Genomic DNA, 18738 nt, shown 5'->3' with positions numbered 1-18738 from the left:
ACATGGACTAATCCCATAAGCTCAGTTGCGTGGGACTGTCCGTCCTTCTCTGACTCACGGCCTTCTGAGGAATTCACCTTCGGGGTTTTGACTCCGGAGGTTCCTTCTTTGTGTTGATCGTTGGTTTCCTGATAGAGGGTTAGGTCCGCGTCATTATTTTCGGTATCCAGATTCTCTTGTTCAGAATATGTTTCCACATGACCCTCCTCAGGGGATCTGTCCGCCATCACTGGTTGATCTCTCGGGTCCCCGGCAACGGCGCCAATGTTACGGTAGGTAACCGGAGAGTAATGGGCTGGATGGCGTTGGTTGGCCCAATCGTTTGAGGGAGGAAGCCTTTGAGAGGGTCTGCGCCTTGGAGGCCTCCGTCCGACTTGTGAGTATGAATGAATGGGGGGTGGTACCTGCAAGGACACTCCGATGCTTAAGTCAGCAAGAGTGTTAGCAGGTCTAGAGAGTATTGGGACTTAGAGATACCTGAGGGGTGTCAGTGTATTTATAGTGGTGAACCAATAACCACCGTTGGAGTAGTGCCACTTTTCTAGGGTGTTAACCGTCCCTTTATCTTAGGGAAGTTAAGATATGGCTCGTGGAAGTGGTTAGAGAGATTCTAAGGGCAGTTACTCATTCAAATGAGTGCTTATCTGCCAGCTAACCCTCGTTCCCGACCTCTTTAGAGCAAGTCGTGACGAGTACCGACTTCGTAGTGGCTGATCTGGTGAAAGGTGAGGTCAACCCTTTGGGTTGGGCCTTTTTACTTGGACCCTGGGTCTTAATCGTTGGGTCAGGATATGAACAAGTTGTAATAGTCATAATTTTGTTACGTGCACTTCATGAATGATTTAAATGATAATAGTATATAATGAACAAAACTATTTGTTTTCTTTATGAAACTTGAAGGAGCTCGAATTAACAATTAATTTGATGAATAATTAGTTGTCTTATTAAATAATTAAAAAATTATTGAACTAATGAAATAAGTTATGATTATTATTTGTTAATTGAATTGTAATCATTAATCCTTTTGATTTGCAAGATACGTACATGTTTATGTACAAATTAATTTTTACCACTTAAGTGGAATGATTTTTTGAAAGATCTTTATGATATGTTTGATTAAAAACATGAAATTTAAAAATAGTCTAAAGAACTAGTCGGTATATTTTTTATTGATATTGTTATTTAGATCAATAAGTTATGTGAATGATAACATTAAATTTTTTAAATTATGTGACAGTAAAAATTCTTTTAACCACCGGTGTTGAATTTTTTGATACTATCGTGTATATTATATTCTTTATCTACAAACGAGTTTATTTTATATCTTATACTTTGAATATTTGATTAAAAAATGAAAATTTAATATATGCTAATAATTATTTTATATGATGGATATATAGGTCAATTCATAAAATTGTGCTTGAGTTTTGACTCAGATTTTTTTAAAAAAATATTATTAATTGTTATAATTAGTGGGAGCTATAGTATGAATATGCATTCTGTTTTGTGATCTTGAGCATAATCTTTCATAAAAAAAAATTGCATTATGTTCATTTAATTATATTTTTTAGACTTATTCTCTTTATGCAATTAACAATTTAATTGCACAGAGAAAGTGGGCTCTCATAAGATTATTATTGTACTAGTAATGTACAACTAAAATTTTTCATGAATATATTAGCACTAACAAATGCTAATTATGACATTTGTGAAACATATTGCTATAGATTTTAAGAAGTTTTTTTAAGTCTTAGATTAGTGGGAGTTGTTAAGTCATCAAATTATATTGAATTTGTGTAATTTGGTCGATGGATTGATATGCATGCTTATTTTTGGTTACGATATTATTTATATTTTTTTATATGTGTATTTTCTTGAAAAAACACTAGTATTTCATGAGAAACATGTAATTTCCTTATGATTAAAAACTATTGGTTATGTAGTTGTAGGGGAACTAGATGCTTTCTAGCTTAAAATTCGCCTCTGTTTTATAGTGAATTATTTTAAGTTGTAATTTATGGTCATAGTTATTTAATTCGAAAGTTATTTTTAAAATATTTTTAATTAAATAAAACAGAATCAGTATTGTCTAAGTGGGATAATATTAGAATTTTCTGTGATAAATTTTTATTGATTGTTGTCTTTTGTTTTTTGTAAAGATAAGTTAAATGTTTAAACCTAGAATTTCTATAAGCCTATGAAGTGATTTAGTGTCTGAATGTCATTATGTATTATTGGTGCTGGACCTAACGATTAGTGTATATGATTAAATAAAATAATAGTATAGGACCACTTGTGATTTAAGTTTTTTATAGTTTAAATCTGATCACTATATAAATATATTATAAGAAAAAGATATAAATTTTTATTTAATTTTTTTTATGACTAACGAATTCATCATGTGACACTTCTAAAAGATTAGATATGATATGTGTTTTCAAATATCAAACGTTTACTTAAACATTATTTTCTAACCACTTAATTTACATAATAATAATAAACTAGAGAGGTACATATATAATTTTCTTTTATTAAGTGTTTCTGTGTGAATACTTGGAGGGGAGCTCGGCTACTGGGGTCGGTGCCGAGTTATTATTTTTGGTGTCGATCTATGAGTTATGAGATAGTCCGAGCTTTTCGTCTAAGGAGATGTCTAGTCGTGCAGAGTATGAAAAAGGAAAAAAGGGGGGAGTGTACCTGCAAAGACACTCCGAAACTTAAGTTAGTATTGAGAATTTCATGTGGTGTTTAGGATAGAAGATCATACCTTTTGTAAGTGGAATGAAACAGGTCGGTTATGTTTCTGCTTTATTGTCTGAATTGAAGAGCAATAATAAGGTTTAATGGGTGATGATGTCTGGTCGGACGTTTTGATTCCAGGATGTAGCCCGTTGAGTTTGGTTGTAAAGCGTAACGCCGAACTATGCTGCATTTCGCCGAGTTATGACTCATAATGCCGAGTTATGACTTGATATTTGTAACGGCCGGATCATAGCCCCCAAGCTTAGCCTGGAAATGTGTTTAATGAAGTAGGTTAAGCTTATTAATGAAACATAAGTCGGTTATTTAGTGAGCGAATAACTCGGCCGATTTGGTTAGGCCTTGTAGCCCACAATTCAAGTTGCTTTATTAAACAGTTAATGATGGTAAATGGTGGGGTGACTAGGAGAGAGAAAGAGTTAAATGCACGTGCGTGGTTCCAATGTACCTCACTTTGTTTGATGTAACTGATTGATTGAGGGGAGTGGAATCGAAAGAGTTGGGTAAAGTGTGTTTAATTAAAACACTTTTGGAATCCTGAAAGTTTTCACTTTGGCTCCCTTTCTCTATCTTGTTTATTAGAGGCATTTTGAAGCAAAAATGAGTAAAAGAGGTATGCTCTAATTTATTTGTTTTCCTCCTACATTTGGCTGCTTTTCTTCTTCTTCTTCTTCTTCATTTGTTGGTTGTTGATGGGGTTTGAAAAGGAGAAAAAAGAGAAGATTGATTGGTCATATGATTGGGTGAATGAGGATGTGAGGAGTCGTGCATCTATGTTTTTGGATGAAGATGCTGTGAAGGAGATTGATAGTAGTAGGATCGTTAGGGTAGGTTCTGGGGTTCGGTGGAGCTACTTCCTTGTTCTTCAGGTGACAGGATTTTTCATAGAGGGGAGGATTTTGAGCATTTCTATATGTATAGTAATATTTTGGAGGAATTGAGGGTGAAGCTGCCGTTTATGGATTTTGAGTGTCAGGTGTTGAAGCAACTAAATTGTGTACCTTCCCAACTTCACTCTAATGACTGGGCATTTCTTCGTAGTTTTGAAATTCTGATGGATTTTCTGGAGGAGAAACCGACAGTGGAGTTGTTCTTTTCATTATTCCAAGCCAAAGGAATTTGGAAAGGGGGTTGGGTGAACTTGAATAGTTCACCCCGGTTTGTTGTTTTCAAACTTTACAATTCATCTTTTAAAAATTTCAAGGAAATGTATGTAAAGGTTAGGAGTGTTGAGGGAGAGTTCCCTTTTTATATGGACGAGCACTTTGGGGAGAAGTTTTCGATCTGGTGGTGTTCGGAACCTCAGAGTATTCTGGGGCCGGAGACTATAAATGCAAGGAATGAGTGCATCATAGAATACCTGATTGAAGTTGTTGATCGGAAAGAACTAATCTCGGTGTTTGACTTGCTTCAGTAGGAGGATAATAGGGACGTCGTTATAGAGTATTTAGGTGAGGCTTTGAATATTTGTGTTATGAGTGAGGTCGAGATATGTTGTAATTGTTTGTTTTGACTTGTTTTCTAGGAGGAAAATATCCTGGAGTGTCTGCACTGAGTCTGAGGGCGCGGGTAAAAAGCAAAAATTTGGACAAAGAGGGATCGTCCTCTAAGGTTGACAAAGTTGCTGGTATTGGTGAGGTTAACCAGCCCAAGCCGAGGAGGAGAAAGGTTGTTCTGAAGAAGAGGAAACATGATATGATGGATTTGTCTGATGAGTCCGAGGGTGTTAGGGATGAGGTTCCAGTGGAGGAACTTCAACGGTTTTTTGAAAATCAAAAGAAATTGAATGATATGGCCGAGCAAAGTGATGGCTCGTCGCTGTGGGGGAGGGATTTTCCATATATGGTGGTTACGGACGAGATTTGTCAAGGACCGGCGAATGTGACCTTGGCCGGTGAAGTCGGTGATGTGGCCATCGATTAGTATATGCAGGTATGTTTGTGATTTAGTTTTGTCAGTTATGTTTGGGATGGATATATGTGTATTAGTTGCTATGTCTTTGTTGAAGGTTATTAGACTTCGGCTTGCAAGCTTGGGACGCAGCCAAGAGAAAAAACATCGGCAAGCTACCGAACAAAAGCCAGATGTGAATTTGGAAGAACTGTTGAATTTGAAGAAATCTAGGGTTACAGAACTCGAGAGTAAATTATCTGAGGTTGAAAAAGAGCTAAAGTTGACCAAGGAAAATTAGGCCAAGGAAGTGGAGGATGTGAGAAAGAAAGAGGCTGATCTCTCAAGTATGAGTACTCGGATGGTAGAGTTTACTGTCGAGTTGAAAAATATGGAAAAAAGCAAGGAGACAGCAATCTTAGATTCTTTTATTGAGGGGTTTGAGCGAGCTTCTCTTCAAGCGAGGTTCTTAGCTCCTAACGTGGATTTTGGTCAGATGGATCCGGACAAAATTGTTCGGGATGGAACCATGGTTGAGGATGATGGTGCTGAAGAGGAGGGAGATGAAAATGTTGAGCAGTAACCCTAGTTTCATACATATGTTTGTTTTGTTTAAACTTTGTAATGGTAGTGGTTTAGTAAAAATGGTTGGCTCTTGGAATGAGCACTTTGACTGCTTATATTTTGAATATTTTTGCTGCCAATTTGAAATGGGTAAAATGTTGTGTTGCATCTTTTGATTTATATGTGGGATTATCTGCGAGGTACCCTGCTATAGGTGTAGTGTAGGAAATGTCAGATAAAATAGATGCAAGTTGGGTACAGTGAGTTTGTCTTCGTGTATGCTTTGTCTGTTAACTAATTTGATTGGTCAAGTCCGGGCAGTTTACATTGATAGGTAAAGGCCGAGTAGGCCGATTATGAATAGTTATCGGCTATTTGTTTGACTGGTAAAGTCCGAGTAGTCGGATTCGGAATATAGATCGGCTATCCGGTTAATCCGAATAATCATCTGTTTGTTTGACCGTGAAAGTCCGAATAGAACAGAGCTCGGCTGTTCATTTGACCGGTGAAGTCTGAATAGTCGGACTCGATATAGAGTTTGGCAGGATAATAGTATAAATTCGGAGATAAGAGAGAAGTGCTTAATATGATAATTAATTTGATGAAATAGGAAACTTATATATGTTAACAAACCTTTGGTTACAAAGGTGCAGGTAGGAAAGCCTCGTTAAAACCTCTCCAAGCAAAACCCGTTTTGGAAAAAATCTTGGTAATAGAAAAAAGAGTACTCGCCTGTCCCTGACTTTCAACTGTAATATAACTTTAAAGATGATACCTTCCAAGTGTTAGGCAAATCATTACCATCTAAGGTTTGTAATCAGTAAGCTCCATTACCGATGACTTCTATGATTCGGTAAGGGCCCTTCCAGTTAGCTGCTAGTTTGCTATGGCTTGATGGTTTTCTGGCCTGTTCGGTTCTTTTGAGCACAAGGTCGTTTACTTGAAAAGACCTTGGGTGAAGTCTTTGATTATATCGCCGAGATATGTGCTATTGCATAGCTAGGTGTTTCATTGCTGTGGAAGACCGAACTTCTTCAAGGAGGTCGAGTTCGGAATGTCGCGCTTCGTCTTTTGCAGTATGGTCAGCCATTTGAATGCGTAGTGAGGCTTGAGAGATCTCTACAGGTATCATTGCGTCGAAGCCGTATACTAGTCGGAAAGGTGTTTCCTTTGTTGTTGAGTGGATGGTTGTATTATATCCCCATATGATCTCTGGGATGAGTTCGGCCCAAAGCCCTTTGGCGTCGTCGAGTTTCTTCCTTAAGGCATGGAGGATGACCTTGTTTGCGGTCTCTGCTAGCCCATTTGTTTGTGGATGTTCTACTGATGAGAAATGATGTTTGACCTTTAAGTTCTGCAAAAAGGAGACGAATTTTTTATCGACAAACTGGCGGCCATTATCAATGATAATGTGCCGAGGTATGCCGAATCTACAGATAATATACTTCCAAATAAAGGAAATCATTTGTTGTGAGGTGATCTTTGCTAATGATTGTGCCTCTATCCATTTTGAGAAGTAATAGATTGCGATTATTAAAAATTTTACCTGCCCGGCCGCTAAGGGGAAAGGACCGAGGATGTCGAGCCCCCATTGGTTGAATGGGCAACTTATCTCGGAACAGTGTAGGAGTTCGGCTGGGAGGTGTGTGATCGGACTGTGCTTCTGGCAGTTGTCACAGCTTTTAACTTTTGTTTTACAATCTTGTTGCAGCGTCGGCCAATAGAAACCAGCTCGGAGGATCTTCAAAGACAGGCTTCGAGCTCTGAGGTGTGTACCACAGATACCTTCATGTGCCTCGGCAAGCACAAGATCGGCTTCTGAGCTGCAAAGACATTTTAGTAAAGAACGAGAGAATCCTCGTTTGTATAGGCAATTGTTATAAATTATAAAGAATGAGGCTTGTCAGCGAAAGTGCCGAATTTTCTCGACTTCGCCTGGCAAGATCCCTGTCCGAAGATAGTTTATGTATGGTGTTCTCCAATCTGCATTCTGCTTACACTTAGAACTTCTATTAATTCTATACTGGGTTTAACTAAGGTAGAGCGGTGAAGAGATGAATTATTTGTTTGGGTGCTGGCGAGCTTAGAGAGAATGTCAGCTCGGCTATTGTTCTCCCAAAGTATATGTTCAATGTGACATTTATGAAATTTTGAAAGTAAAGTTTGAATAATTGCTAGGTATTTGGATAATAAAGGGTCTTTTACTTGGTACAGCTCGTTTACCTGCTGAACAATGACGTTACCAGCAACTCGTTTACTCGCTCTGGTTGTTGCTCGCCTTGAAGGAAAAATGTAGCGATTTCTCAATGACGTTACCATTTCCATCATCGAGTATGATCTCGGTGCCGCACCCGTGTGGATTAGAGGAGCTGTCTACATACAAAGACCATTCTGGTGAACTTTCGGCGATGTCCAGTGCTGTGAATTCAGCAATGAAATCAGCCAAGAACTGAGATTTGATAGATGATCGTCCTTGGTATCTGATGTCGAACTCAGAAAGTTTGACTGACCATTTTACTAGTCGGCCAGCTAGTTTTGGTTTCTGAAGGACATGTCGCAAAGGTTGATCCGTCCGAACATGGATGACATGACTCTGGAAGTATGGCCGTAGTCTTCTTGCTGAGAAGACTAGAGCCAAAGCCAGCTTCTCAATGCTCGGATACGAAGTTCAGCATTCTGTAGTGTTTTGCTGGTAAAATAGATCGGCAACTGCTGCTTTTGCCTTTCTGCAATAAGAGCGAAGCTTACAACCCAGTTAGTCATAAATAAGTATGAAAATAATGGTTCCCCTTGAAGGGGGTTTGTAAAATTGGTGGTTTTGAAAGAGTTTCTTTGATGGTTGTGAATGCTTGTTCACATTCATCGGTCCATTGGAAAGCCTTTTTCTTTTTTAAAGTTTGGAAGAAACATAAAGACTTAGAAGCTAGGCAAGGTAAGAATCTAGAGAGTGCAACAACTCTCCCTGTCAACCGCTGGACTTCTTTGATAGTTTGTGGGCTTGTCATATCTAAAACAGCTCGGCATTTTTCTAGATTTGCTTCGATACCTCGGCTAGTGAGTATGAAGCCGAGGAATTTGCCACTTTGTACGCCAAAGGCGCACTTCTCGGAGTTTAGCCGCATGTGGAATTTCCGTATTTGACCGAAGATTTCTGCCAGGTCATCAAGATGGTTGTTGCCGAGCTTTATTTTGGAGACCATATCGTCAACATAGACCTCAATGTTCCTGCCGATCTGTCGGGCGAATACTTTGTCCATTAGGCGTTGATATGTTGCACCTGCATTCTTAAGGCCAAATGGCATGACTTTATAACAGTAGTTTCCATATTCAGTAATAAAGGCTGTCTTACTTTGGTCGGATGGATGCATTTGAATATGGTTATAGCCAGAGTATGCATCCACAAAGCTAAGTTTTTCATAACCAGAAGCATTATCAACTAAACAGTCAATAGATGGTAAGGGATATGAGTCTTTTGGGCATGCTTTGTTGAGATCGGTGAAATCAACACACATGCGCCATTTACCGTTATGTTTTTTCACCATGACGACATTCGCCAGCCATGTTGTGAATCTAATTTCCTGAATGAAGTTGGCATTGATGAGCTTCTTGATTTCTTCCAGAGAGGCTTGTTTGCGGTCATGGCCGAGGTTTCGCTTTTTCTGTGCTATAGGTCGGACAGAAGGATCTAATGCCAGTTTGTGGGATATGACAGATGGGTCAATTCTTGGCATGTCACCTGGGGTCCAAGCAAACAAGTTGGCATTTTGTTGTAGGAATGTTTGGAATAAGGCCTTCTCGTCCAAGCTTAATGTGGATCCAACATAAATGAACTTTTCTGAGTTATCTGTGAAATAGATTTTATGCAGATCTTCGGTTGGGGTTGGTCATTCTAGGCTTCCTGCTCTGGGATCAAGGTCGGCCAGGACTGGTAGCTTGGCTTGGTTACTGATACTGTTCACGCGGGCTTGCGTACTCTGATTTGGTTTTTTGAAACTGTTGTTGTAGCATTCTCTGGCCTCTCGAGCATCGCTGTAAATGGTTGCAATTGTATTATCCTGCAAAGGGAACTTAATACAGAGATGAATTGTAGACACAATAGCGCCGAACCTATTTAAGAAAGGTCGGCCAAGTATTAAATTGTACGGACTAAAACAGTCAACGACTAAGTATTGAATATCTGAAGTTTTTGATAAGGGAACCTCACCAAGTGTGGTTTGGAACCACACAGAGCCCATAACCTAGACCCTCTCACCTGAGAAGCCGACCAGGTCTCCAGTGGAAGGTTGGAGGATGTTGTTGCTCAGTTTCATCTTCTAAAATGTGGAGTAAAAGAGAACATCGACACTACTCCCAGGGTCCAATAAAACCTTTTTGACAAGGAGATCTCCGAGTTGTAGGGAAATCACGACCGGGTCGTCTAGATTTGTTACATTGGTGTTGAGGTCGGTTGTCTGGAATGTTATCTGAGAAAAATGTGGAGGTGTCTGCTGTTGGTGTTGATCGGCTTCTATGGAAAACATAGCTCGGTAAGACCGTTTTCTTGCCGAGCTTGTGGCCCCTCCACCTGCAAAACCTCCAGAAATACAGTTAATAATACGTCTTGGTTGGTCGGGAGGATTGGTGTTCGGTTGATCTTTATCTCGGCCATGCTGTGGTGCCGAGCTTTGGTCACCAGGGAGAGGTGCGCGTCGTTTTATGTGGCTGCCGATGTACTTGCCGAGCTAACCGCTTCAGAAGATCTTTGGCGATGACACACTCGTCAGTAGTGTGTCCGTGCTTTTGATGAAAAGAACAGTCTTTTGATCTGTCTGCGCCTTTTGAATCTGGATAGTTGCCAGCTTTTCTTGGTGGCTTGATCAACTTTGAATTCAAGATCTCATTGATGATGTCGTCACGCTTGGTGTTGAACTGAGTATAAGATTCATATCGGAGAGTTGGTTTGAAGTTTTTCTTACTATCTCGTGCTTTGTCGTCGTCTCTGTATTGTGGTTTCTCTGTTTTCTGAGCTTGTCAGAGTTCTTCGATGTCAATGTGACCTTTCGCCTTTTCACGGAACTCGACCATAGTTTTAGGTTTGGTCACGGCAATGGTCTCCTGGAATTTTTCTGGTCGGAGTCCGCTTTTTATTGCGTGCAGTTCCACCTCGGGGTGGAGATTGGGTATACTCATGGCTATCTTTGTGAAGCACGTCATGTAGTCTTTGAGGCTTTCATGTTGGCCTTGTTTGATTGTGTTCAAGTAATCAGAGTCATGTAGATAGATGGCTGATCCAGCAAAATGCTCTTCGAAGGGCTTTAATATGTCTCGAAAACGAGAAATAGAACCTGCAGGCAAAGAACAAAACCAATCAAGTGCATGACCGTCTAAGTAAGATGGAAAACAATGACATAAAATTTTATCAGATGCACCGTTTACTATCATTATGGAGGTGAACTTTTTGATGTATTTCTTCGGATCACCTAACCCATCATAGGGGTTTAGGGTGGTTGGCACAGTGAAGCTCCTGGGCAACACGAAGTTCATCACCTCGGTCGTGAATGGCCCAGGGGAGTTTTCTAGGTTGTCATCCTCGTCTTCTGGCCGAGCTTTCTCATTATGCTCAGGTTGCTCTTTTTCGTGCTGAGCAGTTTCGAAGACATGCGTCGACCCTGATTGATGCTCGGCTTCTTCCGTTCGTTCTTGTCGATCATTGTTATTTTCGATCAGGGTATTATTCAAATTAGCAATCTGATTTGCCATTCTTTGGTTCTCTTCGGCCATGCGCTGGTTGGCTTACCGTAACTCGGTCACCATCTGAAGAAGTTCAGATGGCGTAGGTGGAAGTTGCTCAGCCATGGCTCCAGGCGAGAACGTCGAGGCCGTTGATATAAAGAAAGAATTATATTCTCGGTCCCACGGTGGGTGCCAATTGTTCCTGTGTGGATACCTGGAGGGGAGCTCGGCTACTGGGGGTCGGCACTGAGTTATTATCTTCGGTGCCGATCTATGAGCCTTGGGATAGTCCGAGCTTTCTGCCTAGGGAGATGTCCAGTCGTGCAGAGTATGAACAAGGAAAAAAGGGGGGAGTGTACCTGCAAAAACACTTCGAAGCTTAAGTTAGTATTGAGAATTCAATGTGGTGTTTAGGATAGAAGATCATACCTTTTATAAGTGGAATGAAACAAGTCGGTTATGTTTCTGCTTTATTGTCTGAATTGAAGAGCAATAATAAGGTTTAATGGGTGATGATGTCTGGTCGAACATTTTGATTACAGGATGTAACCCGTTGAATTTGGTTGTAACACATAATGCCAAACTATGCTGCATTTCGCCGAGTTATGACTCATAATGTCGAGTTATGACTTGATATTTGTAACAGTTGGATCATTAAGTATTCTAATTCTTGATATAATTCCAGCAAAATCTAACAAAATTGTCTTATTAGTACCTCATATTTCAATTATCTCGTTATTTTAACCAAATTAAAATAGTAATATTCTATATAATCTTGTCAGTTAAATACCTTTTGTGCGACATGACGGGGTTCTCGTGGCCATGTTAAGGATTCAAATGGTGATGAGATTATTTAATTAATCAACTGCGAATTGGTAGTTTTAAACTTCTAATGTAATTTGACTACTTAGAATTAAATATCAATGGTAAATTGGTAATAACAAAGTACCGTACAGCAATTTTTGTTGACAACTAGGAGAGCAGTTTAATATTGACTACGTCTCAGAGCAGGTAACATAACCCCACAATCGGATTCAGTCAAGACTCAGACAACGAACACACGCCTCAAGCTAAATGGATCCGTTCACTTTCTTTCTTTAATCTTTTATGTTGCGGGCGTACATAGGAAACCTAACACTCCATTTGATATCTTTCTCAAAAAAAAAAACAGAGATGTTAGGGAAAAGAAAATATTACAATGAAAGAAAAAGATTTTATTTCAGAGATATATACATAAATTCTTTTGTTCACTATAAAATAAAAGACACAATATATAATAGCTAAAAAAAGATTAAAAAAAATTAAGCACTATTTATTTTATTTTATCTTTTTTTTTTATGTATCTGCCTGTGTTTGTTTTTCTATTTGTGTCCCAAATTAATATCCAAATAGAACCTGAAATAATTGTTCAGCTATATCTTTTCTAACAAAGTAGAATTACTTCTTATGATTAATGTGGTATAAAAATCACATTAATTGAGGTTATATGACCTATTCCCCAGCTGACACCAACAACCTTCCTAGTTCTGTTCATTCACCAATCAAGTAGATAATCACAATACTTCTGCCAAATAGTAGTAAAGGGAAAATCGCAACTTTTAGTTACTCATCTTTTATGAAAAACTTTTAATTACTACGCAATTGTTTAACCAGCAACTTTTATATAATTTTTATGAGTGTGATTGATGACTAACTTCTTAATAAAAAAATCAAATTATTGGGTAATATTAAATATTTCACACTTCTATTTTTTTATCCTCCAATCTTATTGAATATTAAAAGATAAAAAGCAATTAAAAACATAATTAAAGAAGGGAACAAGTGTACATAATTATAATTATAATGATTTAATATATTTATGTCACACCATCATATGAAGTATGAACACAGAGTTGACAGAGCAAAACTTATCACCGACGAACCCTCGTCTTTCTCTCCCACCCTACAAGAACGATAGAGAAATCCGATGCCTGAATCTTACAAAATCTCACCGGATTACAACTCCGGGAACACCCTCTTTTCAAAATAAAGCGATCAAAATTAACGAAAAGAGAGAGAAGATTAATATAGAAAAATATTACAACTACGAGCTAGTGCGTGACCCTTTAACTGGATTCAGAAAAACGCGAATCTCAGAGAGAGCGAAAGCGAGAAAGACAGAGAGAGCCCTCAGATGAAAAGGTTGAGGACTTTCCGGTCTCCGCCGTGAGCGTAGTTATCTCCGAGTCCGCTATCCAAGCACGCCATCGTCGTCACCGATTCCTCCGAATTCATCGACGGCGTTCCCGGCCGCCGAATTTCCTGCCGGCAACCGCTATGCACGGAACTCGGCGTCAGCCGAAGGTTAAGGTCCGCCGTCGTCATCATCGACTCCTCCGATCGCTTCCGCTTCCAGCCGGAACTGTCTTTACCAGATCGGGAGCTCGTGAACCTTATGCTCGGACTCGGGTTCGGGTCTCGGAGCTTCCGCGCGTCAGCGCACGTGACTTCCCCCTCGGAGCCGGCGTCAACAGCGACAGGAACAGGCGCGTCGAGACCGAGTAGCTCCGGCATAGGCCTGAGGGAGCCTCCTCGGAGCACCGTTTCAACGGCGGCCTGGCACACGTGCCAGTTTCCAGTCCACAGTAGTCCAACGGCACCGTTAACCGGGTTAACCGTTCGCCCACATGCTTCGAAAAGTAGAGACTGAAAAAGAGCTGCACAGAATATCAACAATTAAAAACATGTTAAAAAAAAAAGGAAGAAAAAGAAGGTTAAAAAAAATTAGTTTATATTTTTTACAAAAAATGGAAATGAGAATTACCGGGTCTTTGGGGCTCAGGGACATTGGAAATGAAGGACATGAGGCCGGCGCGACCAAAGAATTTGGCCACGAAGACGGTGGCGTGGCCTTGGGCCTCGGCGGTTTCGATCCACTGAAGGCATGGCCTTAAGATGCATGACTCGCTGCAACCCTTCCTAAGGACTCGGCACCCGTTGCAACTCATGCCTCTCTTATCACTAGTCACTTAGCTTTTTAGTTAACCTTACTTACAGCTTTGTGTTAAGATAACACCTAGTTACGCAATTGCCCCTCACATGAACCAAAATTACTAATACTAGCTAGAGGAAGAATAAGAAGAAGAGGCGTGACGTAGAATGGAGGAGGTGGGGAATGGAAATTGAGGCGAGGGTGCAATTGGGGTATAAATAAACTTGAGGCGCAAGAGTGAGTGAGTGAGTGAGTGAGTAAGGTTGGGAATTAACCAGGGTTGAGTTAAAGAGGGTGAGTGGGGTGTGTGTGTGAGGGAATTGGGAAGAAGAGGAGAGGATGAGATTCCAAAGACTTGGGCATGCGCGGCTCCGTGTTTCCGCGCATGGACGTTCCTCCACCGTTGGATTTCTTTGCGTTTTCTTTTAGCTTCGGATAATTGATAGGTGCCTTTCCCTTTCATCTGATGTGGAATCTTGTATGCTCTCTCTCACTTTTCCTATCCCCCATTTCTAACTATTTTTTATTTGTCCTCTTTTCCTCTAATATGAAGCAACTCGTCACTGTATAATATTCTTTTCGGTTCACCATATATTTGTTGTTGTTGGCCCGAAGATAAACTCATGGTCCAAATATACACACAACATAAGAATTTAAAAAAGTCCAACAGATTCGCACAGCTTGTGCTCGCTATTCACATGGGCTATTCGACCCGACTTTAGATGAGCATAGTTGGTCTGACTCGTTTTTTATCCGGCTTGCATGGTAAAAAAACCTTGTCAAATTACTACTATAGGCAGCTTTCCACTACTCCAACATGGAGTAATTTCCCAGATATTGAAAGAGAAACTGCCACCATTACATGTGACAAGACACACGAGTGATGATGAAGTCATCACCTATTTCTATAAATACCTTATTACATTTAGGTATTTTTCAATTCTAATTCTCTTATGCCTAAAACTTTTGCTAACTTAAGCATAAGAAACTCTTGCAGGTACCTTACCATCATTCACTTGAAGATGTCGAAAAACTTCACCCCTCTGGTAAACAAGTCAAAGCCTTCATGTAAAGCAGTTTGTACCAATAATGCAAATCAAGAGATAAATTTGACAGTAACAAACTTACAAGTTTATATTCGCGATAATTAGCAATAGACAAAAAAATCTACTGTAAACAATTACCGACGAGATTTATACTGCCATATTTATTCCGCCTCTAAATCCAAGAGTAAACAGGTAAACGACCAATAAATCTTCCGGTAAATCTGACGATTTTCAGCAACTTTCTTATAGTGATAACTGCGATTACAATTCTAAAAAATTTTGACAGTGGCGCAATATATAATATGGCAATAAAATAAATTTCATAATAATTTAATATAACAAAATCAAATTTAATAATACAATAGGGATAAATAAATATTATGACCATAAGTGATTTGTTTCTAGGGTTGCCGTCTTGCTCTACTCTGCTAGGATTAGGAGAAATTTTAATTGTGAGTTTTCTTTACTCTTGTGAGTGATTTTGGTTCAACAATGGCTGCCTCCTAGGGGTGTGACACATGTGCAATTAAAGAAGAGAATGAGGTATTGAGGTTTGAGGATGAGGACGTTCAAGAGAGTATTGAGAAGTGCAATAGGAGTTATATTGGCGAATCGAAAATTTACTGCTAGAACGTTAGAGGCAGTTCTCTATAAAATATGGAGACAACCAGAAGGCTTTCGGATGATGGACCATGGCAAAATTTATCCCAATTCTTTTTCAGCAGCGAAATGGATATGCTTAGGGTGAAAAAAAGAGGATCATAATTGTTTAAGAACTATATTCTGTATCTCAAATGTTGGAGAGAGAATAGTTCGATTGTTGAGAAAGAATTTTCTTGTGTTCCGATATGGATCCTGCTATGGAATTTACCGAAAAAATATAAAAGTAGGCAGAAGAATTGGAGGATCGTTAGGCAAGTTATGGATACAAACTTGTTTGTGATGAGGAAAAAAGAAGATCATATTATTAAGGTACTGGTGCAGCTTGACGTTAGCAAACCTTTGCGTAGAATTATGAAGATTTCAGGCTATAATAACTAGATTCTGGAAGTGAAACTCAAATATGAGAAAATTGGTAATTTCTACCACTGTTGTAGAGGAATTGGATATGAAATTAGAGCTTGCAATGGTTATTTGGAGGATTCGATGGCAGGAAAAATAGAAGAGAAAGGATGGGGAGCGTGGCTCAAAGTGGATCAATTTGGTCAAAGAGTTGAAGAAGACAAGGAGAATAACAAACCAAATTATAATTCTAGCACTGACACATAAGATTCTAGATACAAAAAACCAACTTCGGTATGCCTCGTACGAGGTTTTGTCCATCTCTTAATAAATGATAGGAGCTCGCAAGTTAGGGCAGAAGAAGAGGAAGTCCAAAGTGTGAATAAGGCGTTGCTACTAAGTGATTCAGGGAAAGAAAAATTTGAATCTAAAAGAGTTTTTGGAGGAAATAAGGAAAGAAAAAGGAGAAGAAACAGATCAGTCTTAAAGGGGAGTTTTAAAGGGGTGTGTGAGGGAATAAGTGGAGTTTTAAAGAAGAAGAAGCTGTGATGGGTGCTAAAAGAATTACTACAGAGGTGAAAGAAAATTCAACAACTAAAAAATAGTGTTTGGAGGATGGTAAGACAGCTACAATGAGGGAGGGTGCCACCCAAAATTGGGCACCCAAAGAGGTATAAAGATGCTGTCGTGAAACTGTCGGAATTTAGGAAAATTCCTGACAGTTCACAACATACTAGGGATTAATAAATCTCATTTCTCTGAAGTGTTATTCTTGTGCGAAAGTAAAAATAGCACCTTGAATGTGGAGGGAGTTCTAAGAAGAGTATGATTTAAACTAGTCTACACAGTGGATCCTATTGGTCAATCTAAAAGTTTAGCATTAGCATTACAGGAGGGAGTGAGTATTCAAGTTTTAAACCGGGAGAATTTTCTGATTCACTTTGAACTAGAGATTCATCAAAGTAACTTGAGGTAGGAGGTTCTGACAGTCTATTTGCACATAGATGAAACTATTAGGGAGGAACAATACTCAAAGTTTCTATAATTGATTGAGAATGGTGGAACGTAGATTATAATTATGGGAGACTTTAACGCTATTAAAGCTCATCATGAGAAGAAAGGAGGCAGACCTAAATCATCATCATCTATAAGAACTTTTAATAACTTATTAATGCAGGAGAGGTGGTGGACTTGGGTTACAAAGGTGATAAGTTCACATGATTGAATAAGCAATTTAGTGGCAATTTTGTCAAAGAACGGTTGAATTTCCAAATAGAGTGCTAGTGTCAATGCGATGGAGGGCAGAATTTTTAAATGGCTATGTTATGCACTTAGATGAAATGGGTTCGGACAGTGACGGATCCAGAAAATTTTGGTAGTGGGGACAAAATTTATATAACATGATAATAATTTTTATAATAAAAATAATATGTGTATATAAAAAATTAAATATTAAATTATCTATTAACCACTATATATCTATGTATAAATACATGTATTGTTTAACTTATTTTCAAGGTGTATTTTATATTTTAATATATATTTTATACAGATAATTATTTTTTATGTACATGTAGCATGATTATTATTATGATTATATATTTTGTTATTGTAAAATATGATTAGCCTTCAAAATATCTAATATACAAATTAAAACACTAAAATAGTAATTTAAATAATAATATATAATTTAAAATTCTATTCTTTTAGGTTTTATATTTTTTAAAAATTAAGTAATTTTTCTCTTAACACTATCATCAAAATTTCTCTCTTTCCATATATATTACTAAATAATTATTTAAAAATTCACTTCCCAATACAATTAGAAGCCGACTCTTATTGATATTCATAGTTAAAAAAGTTCTTTCAATTAATATAGTTGCTACGCAAAAATTAAAACTAATTTGAAAAGAAGATAAATAATATTCTTTTGAGTTGATTTTTAAAAAAGAATACTAATTTCGTTTAAAATTGAGAATTGATCATTCTAACGAATATCTAATATAAAATTTTTAAATTGACGATTAAGTACCAAAAGTTGAGTAAAAAATTATTGTGGGGTCAAATTTAATAATCTAATGGGGGCAAATAAATATTATTATCATATAATACTCAAAAAAATTTCAAATTGTAGTGGGACGCTTGCCCCCACACTACTGTACTTAGATCCGTCCCTGGGTTCGGATCACAAATCACTCCTTATTGATTCAGATAGGGAGATGAGGAGAATGAAGAGGAGATTCCGATTGAGAGATGGTGTGAGAATGAAGAGGTGGCGGAATTAATTAAGTATACTTGAACGCTAGACATTAGGGGTTCACCTATATTTAGATTGGCTAGAAAGCTCAAGACAACTAGACACTGCATAGTGGAGTGGCAACACAATTAGTCTTCTAATTCTTAAAAGAAAATTCAATAAATTAGAGAAAGAATAGTAGGGGAGAAAATTAAGGGCAATTAAGCAAATGGAGCAGCTATCAGGGTATGGGAGGCTGAATTAGAAGATGCACTTGAACTAGAAGAAAGATATTGAAAAGAAAAATCTCAAGTCTAGTGGCTAAAATAGGGAGATCGCAATACAAAAGTTTTTCACTCCAAATTTTAAACTAGAAGTAGAAGAAATAAGGTGCAAGAGTTAGAAGATGTAGAAAGGAATGTAGCCTCCAGCATTAAAGGCAATGCATCAACAGCCTAACAGTACTTTGAAGAGCTCTTTACATCTAGTAACCCAAGAGATCCAACAACGAAAATTGAGGGTATTCCAACAAAAATTAACACCGCCACCAACCGTGC

General features: G+C 38.4%; 1 protein-coding gene across 1 annotated transcript; it reads right to left on the bottom strand.

Moving 5' to 3' along the window:
* Positions 1-12731: 12731 nt before the first annotated feature.
* LOC107642715 (LOB domain-containing protein 37) lies at positions 12732-14414 on the bottom strand. The gene is made up of 2 exons (XM_016346169.3): positions 13730-14414; positions 12732-13622 (listed from the first exon to the last, which is right to left on the bottom strand). The coding sequence occupies exons 1-2, from the start codon at positions 13911-13913 to the stop codon at positions 13096-13098; spliced, it is 711 nt and encodes a 236-aa protein (XP_016201655.1). The 5' UTR covers positions 13914-14414; the 3' UTR covers positions 12732-13095.
* Positions 14415-18738: the final 4324 nt, after the last annotated feature.

The sequence above is a fragment of the Arachis ipaensis genome, chromosome B5 (assembly GCF_059453495.1).
Source record: "Arachis ipaensis isolate K30076 ecotype BB chromosome B5, ASM5945349v1, whole genome shotgun sequence".
Lineage (NCBI taxonomy): Eukaryota > Viridiplantae > Streptophyta > Magnoliopsida > Fabales > Fabaceae > Arachis > Arachis ipaensis.
This window is presented reverse-complemented; position numbering and strand designations above follow the sequence as displayed.